Source organism: Echinops telfairi, unplaced genomic scaffold (assembly GCF_000313985.2).
Source record: "Echinops telfairi isolate 266 unplaced genomic scaffold, ASM31398v2 ScPeMD7_36;HRSCAF=134, whole genome shotgun sequence".
Taxonomy (NCBI): domain Eukaryota; kingdom Metazoa; phylum Chordata; class Mammalia; order Afrosoricida; family Tenrecidae; genus Echinops; species Echinops telfairi.
The window spans coordinates 4,003,726-4,009,946 of record NW_022103934.1 but is presented as its reverse complement, the minus strand read 5'-3'; the positions used below and the strand labels follow the sequence as shown (position 1 = coordinate 4,009,946).

Genomic DNA, 6,221 nt, shown 5'->3' with positions numbered 1-6,221 from the left:
TATAAAATCATATAGTCTGCAAATAATGACAAATTTGCCTCTTCCTTCCCCAGACGAATACCTTTGATGTCTTTTGTTTGTCTTATGTTGTTAGCTAGGACCTCCAGTATGACGTTAAATAGAAGTGGGGACAAGGGGCATCTTTGGTCCCCTTTTTCAGTGAGATTGATTTTGTCTTTTTGCCAATGATTAGCACGTTGGTTGTTGGTTTTTCATAACACCATTATCTTTCATCACATTGCCCCCGCAAACTTTCAGAAGCACCCTCATATAGCTACAAAAACAAAAACCTCTGCCATCGAGTGGAACCTGGCTCAGGTGGCCCATGTGTCCGTGTAGAACTGGGCCCGTGGCATTTTCTTGGCCGTGGTCTCTATGGAAGCAGGTTGCCAGACTTAGGAGTGGGTTTGAACCTCCAGTTTTTAAACAGTGCTCAAAAAACTCACTGCCATCGCGTTGATGTGACTCATAGAAACCCTACAGGACAGAGTAGAACTGCTTCTGTGAGTTTCTGAGACTGTAACTCTTTACAGGGATAGAGAGCTACATCTTTCTCTCTTGGAGTGGCTGGTGGTTTAGAACTGCTGACCCTGAGGTTTTCAGCCCAACCTGTAACCACTATGCCACCGAGGCTGGCTCCTGACAATCACCAATCGCTACTGACAGAGTTCTCATCACCATTGAGAGCAACTCAGGGCTTCCTAGACAATGGCCCTCCTTCTGTCCTTGGTGACTACAATTGAACTTTGATCTCTATACATTGCCTGATCTGGCAGTTTCAGATAAGTGGGGCCTGACCATCGTGTCCTCTGCCATTGTCCTGGGCAGGATGTCTACAGGATTCTCTCATATTATATGGGCATCAAAACTCCCCTTCTTTGTGACGAGATCTGTTATGGACCTGAATAACTCATGGGATTTTCCCTCCATTGGCTGCTAAGCAAACACAGACCTACTACTGTGTGAGTCTGGGTTGGCTAGAGAAACAAATCCAGTGACACCCATCTATGTATAAGAGCTTTACATCAAGAAGTAATTATATATCAAAAAAGCATCCCAGCCCAGCCACACTGAAGTCTGTAAGTCTGATACTAGTCCATATGGACACAGCCACATGCAATGATGCAGATGCAGGGAGGTCATAGGCTGGTGGGTGTATAGTCGTGTGGATCCAAGGTCAGTAGAAACATGACAGGGCTCCAGTAGCTCTACGGGTCAGTAGCAGAGAATCCCAGCAAGCATGAAGGCAAAGGGGCAGAAATAGGAGGAGGTGCCCAGGGTCCTCTTTATGAGAAGGCCACAGCTGTCCTCGAGGAGACAGCATCAGGCTGTGACTTGATTGACAGGTCTGACTGTACCCCTAGCCAGAAGTGTCTAGTTGACAGAAAACCGCCTAATGCCCACACAACCCAGCCACTCCCTGGAAGAAAATGTGCTCACCTAGAGCCCTCTGGTGCTATTCTAGGAGTACTGGGACACCGTGACTGGAATGGATGGGATGGGGCGGGGGTGTTCCGGTGGCATGAACACAGCTGGTTTCTGGGATGTGCACATTCGTCACTTGGCAAAGGCGTCTGCCCAGTTCCTCCTCTGTCAAAGTGCCATGCCCCTTTACCTCCCCTCTCATCCACATTGCCATTGAGTCATTCTGACTCCGAGTGATGGGATGGGAACAGGGTGGGACTGTCCCTCTGGGTTTCTGGGACTGTAGCTTCTTATAGGAGTAGAGAGCCTCAGCTTTCTCCTTCAGAGTGGCTGGTGGTTTGGGATCTACGGGCCTTGCAGTTAGCCCACTGCAACACCTGGGCTCCCCTTCCTACACTTGTCTTTGGAAACCAGTCATTATCAAGGTGGTGGGGAAGACGTTTCCGTCTCCTGGAGGGCTCACTGGATTACCAGAACAGTCCTTTGGGGTTGAGGAAGAGTGAGATCTATAAAGAAAACAGTGTGGGTGACAGTATGGTACCTGGTGCATCTGAGCAAGGGTAGCTTAGGTTAAGGTGACCAGATTTAAAGCGGGACACCATTGACGGGGGGCAGGCGGCGGAGGGGGGGGTGTTCTTGATTAAAATTTTGGTTTATATGATCCAAATAGACCGTTCCCTAGCTTGTCGTGCATTCTTTCCAAAAATTGGGACTTTTTAAAAACGCCAAAAAGCAGGACGTCTGGTCACCTTAGCTTATGTCCCCATCACCACCATCATCCCCATCACCACCACCATCATCATCATCATCATCACACTATCATCGCCACCACCACAAACATCAACATCACCACCATTATCATCATCATCATATCATTACTTGTTGTTGTCTAAAACCATAAGGATTGGAGGAAGGCTTATTAACAACCTTCAGTATGCAGATGACACACCTTGCTTGCGGAAAGTGAGGAGGACTTGAGGCACTGCTGATGGAGATCAAGGATTTTCGTCTTCAGTATGGACTACAGCTCAATGTAAAGAAGACCCAAATCCTCACAATGGAACCCTTCGGCATCATGATAAACGAAAAAACAGAAACGATGGAAGCTGTCAACACTCACTGAAGCAGCAGTCAAGAAATCAAAGGATGTATTGCCTTGGGCAAATCTGCTGCACGCCACCTCTTTAAAGTGTCAAAAAACAAGGAGGTTAGTTTGAGGACTAAGGTGCGCCTGACCCAAGCCATGGTATTTTCATTCACCTCATATGCTTGCAGAGGGGCCTTCGTGGCAGAGTGGGGTACATGTTGGATGGCTAACCAAAAGATCGCCAGGTACCGCCAGCTGCTCAGCAAGAGAAGCATGAGATTTTCTACAGGGAGCCCTGGTGGCATGGTGAGTGGTTGGAAACCACCAGCCACTCTGAGTGAGAAAGGTGAGGCTTTCTACTCCCGTCGAGAGTTAGTCTTGGAAACCCACAGGGCCAGTTATGCCCAGTCCTATGGGGCCACTGTGATTCAGCATTGACTCAGGGGCATATGCATGTAGAAGCAGGACAAGAATGAGACCTCAGGGTGGCTGGGCCCTGCAAATGGGGGAGGTCCTGTAGGGCAGGAAGGTGACCTCAGAGGTCAAAGGGGGAGCAGGGACGTCAGGCTGGTGTCAAGGCAGGTCTCTAGGAAATCATCTTGGACTGACGGTAGAGATGCACCTTCCCTCACTGCTTCAACCATGACTCGCTCTCTGCTCAGTGTGACTGACTTGGAGGCTGTGTCCTCTGTGTGACAGGTAGGAATGTCTGGCTTTGAGTGCCACCCTGAGGCCTTGTGGTCACCGAGAGCTCACGCCGTGTCCTTCCTGGAACTCCCTCTGCCAACAAGCTCTTACTCACTTTTCAGACACAGGAAGCCCAAGGAGTATCTGGGAATTCCAGTGGTTCCAACCCAGGGTCATTTGTCCCCTCTCGCAGGGGACCTTTGAGGATGTCTGGAGACATGTTTCGGTTGTCAAGACTAAGAATGCTGCTAGCATCCAATGGATTGAGGCCACGAATGCTGCTCAATGCCCCACAATGTGCAGAAGTGACAGGGAATTACCCAATCCATCAAGATCCATAAGAGGAGGCCCATTGGCATTGTAGGGGAAGCGCTGGATTGCTAACCTCAGGGTCGTTGGTTCAAACCCACTAGCTACTCCACAGGCAAAAGTTGAGGCTGCCTGCTGGGAATTGCCTTGATGACAGTGAGTTGGGGTTGGGGTTTTAATGTCTTGTTGTTGTTCTTGTAGTTAGGAACCATCGAGTCAGTTCTGACCCACAGCGACCCTATGTACGCAAAACCCTGCCCGGTGTTGAGCCATCCTCACAATTGTTCCTCTGCTTCAGCCATTGTTGCAGCCACAGTGTCCATCATGCATAGACTTCCTCTTGTTCTCAGTCCAGGGGGAGCCCTGAGGATGCAGTGGTGGGGTACTGCTAACCAGAAGGTTGGCAGGTGGACTCCACCAGCTCGGCATTGACTAGAGGGCATTGACATGTTGACGGAAGGAGCCCTGGTGGTGTGTGGGTAAACGCTGAGCGGCCAATCAAAAGGTCAGTGGTTCAAACCCACCGGTAGCTCTATGGGGGAAAGACCCAGTGATCTGAACAAAGAGCGTTTCTTATCCAGGCTGCCCTGTGGCCATTGAGTTGGTTTCCGACTCCTAGAGCCCCCATAGGACTTCCTAGGCTGTCATCTTTTCTGGAGCAAATTCCCAGCCAGATCTTTCTTCCGAGGCACCAGTGAGTGCGTTCAAACCTCGGACTCTTCGGTTAGCATCCAATTACTCAATTACTGTGCCAGCAGGGCGCCGGCCCATCACCAGTCAACCCAAACCTACTGCCGGTGAGTTGAGACCGACCCTTAATGACTCTATAGGACAGAGTAGAACTGCCCGTGGGGTCTGCGAAGGGGTAAACCTTGATGTGAGCGGCCTCTCTCTCTTCTGCAGAGCAGCTGGAGGGTTCAAACCTGTGGGTCGGCAACCCAGTGCTTAACTCACTACATCACCAGCCCCATCCACCCACCCTTCCCCCCCGCCAATACCCGTTGCCGAACTTTCCATCCCAGATGCATTTTGAAGGGACTGGGTTTGGAGAGAGCTTTTTGGGCTAGGAGACATGCCTGAGCCTTTGGTGAGAGAGGCTGGGCTCATTTCTGCTAACTGACCAATCGCCCCTCCTGGGGGGTGGGGGAAGGAACTCGCAGGGCTGGGGTGCCTAGCAGTATCTCGGCATCAAACCAAAACTGCATGCCAGTTGCCTTCAAGTCGATTTTGACTCATCGTGGCCCCCACATGTGTCAGAATAGAACTGCCCTGTGGGGTTTTCAAAGGCTGCAGCGGCCATTCAGGATGTGCCCAGGCACATCTGAGCAGGTCCAAACTGCCAAGCCTTTACTCAGTCATCACACCAGGGACCACTTGTGGCTCCCAGGGCGCCTGGAGCATGTCTACCAAACCCAAAACTCACTGCCATCAAGGGGATGCTGGCTCAGTGACCCTGGAGGACACAAGGTAGAACTGCCTTGGGTTTCCCAGAGTGAGTTTCCCAGAGTGCAACTCTTTACTGGAGTAGAAAGCCCCATCTTTCTCCCTTGGAGCAGCTGTTAGTTTTGAACTGCTGACCTTGCAATTAGCAGGTCAACCAGTAAGCACTACACCACAAGGGCCCGCATACAAGGGTCTGGTAATAGCATGTGTGGGGGGTTATCTAGACTCTACACTTTTCCCAAAGTGGGCCAAACAGCCCCTGGGGGCGCTGGAATGATCCAGGGGGCTGCCAAAGCCCTGCCTACCCTTTTACCTAGAAACGGGTATAATATAAATATTAATTGCCAGAGGTGCTGAGTAGGTTTGTTTTGTTTTCCTGAAAACAGGTAGGCCAGATATGCTTTAAGAGCAGTGGGTCTCAACCTTCCTAATGCCACGACCCTTTCATACAGTTCCTCATATGGTGGGGACCTCCCAATCATAACATTATTTTCTTCGCTACTTCATCACTGTCATTCTGCTACAGTTATGAATCGGGCGACCCCCAAAGGGGTCGAGACCCACAAGTTGAGAACCGCTGCTCTAGAGAGTCAGCATCTGTTTGGGGGTATCAGACAGGGGCTGTATTTGGTTGTCAGGTATATGTTCGGGCTCTCTGAAAGCCCCTGTATAGAATCTCTAATGTTTCTGAGTACCTGAAAGCTTGTTGGGGGCATCTGCAACCATCTCCCATTCCGGGTATCTTGCAGGCTTAGAATCTTGCAGATTCTGAGCCTTAGTTTCAGGGTTATTTGCCGCCACCTGTCAGGCTGTCTGGTATGTGTTTGGGAGTATCCCACGGTTCCTATGATGGGGGTATCTAGGCCCACCTAAGAGGGACCTGACTCTGTTTTCCGCAGCCCCGCCTCGCAGCCCCAGTCCTGCCCTGGGCTACCCCGCTGACTCGCCCAGCTTCCCCCGACCCCGCTGACCCTCCCTTCTCAAGGACCTCCAAGCCCGCTGACTCACGCCGGCGCCCGCGGACACCTTGAAATTTCTCCTCCAGCTCCCACTCCCCGCCACTAGCCCCAGGGAAAGCCGCGGCTCCGCCCCCTGGGGTGGGGGTCCAGCCTCCGCAAAGTCCGAGGTTCCAGGAGCGTCCCTGGAGCCCCGCCCCTCAACAAGCCCCGCCCCGGCCACACCCTCGGGCCGGCTCGGGGGCGGGGCGGCGCCTGCGCACTCCGCCCCGCGCGGCTTCCCGCTTCCGGCTCCGCTCGTAGGACTGCGGTGG

At 51.9% G+C, this 6,221-nt stretch overlaps 1 protein-coding gene across 1 annotated transcript in view; it reads left to right on the top strand.

Moving 5' to 3' along the window:
- Positions 1-6,210, top strand: part of LOC115869685 (rho guanine nucleotide exchange factor 18-like) — a 60,225-nt gene extending 54,015 nt beyond the window's left edge. The window contains exon 9 of the mRNA XM_045290314.1: positions 6,017-6,210. Coding sequence (XP_045146249.1) covers positions 6,017-6,210 — 194 coding nt within the window. The remainder of the gene's footprint in view (positions 1-6,016) is intronic.
- The last annotated feature ends 11 nt before the right edge of the window (positions 6,211-6,221 follow it).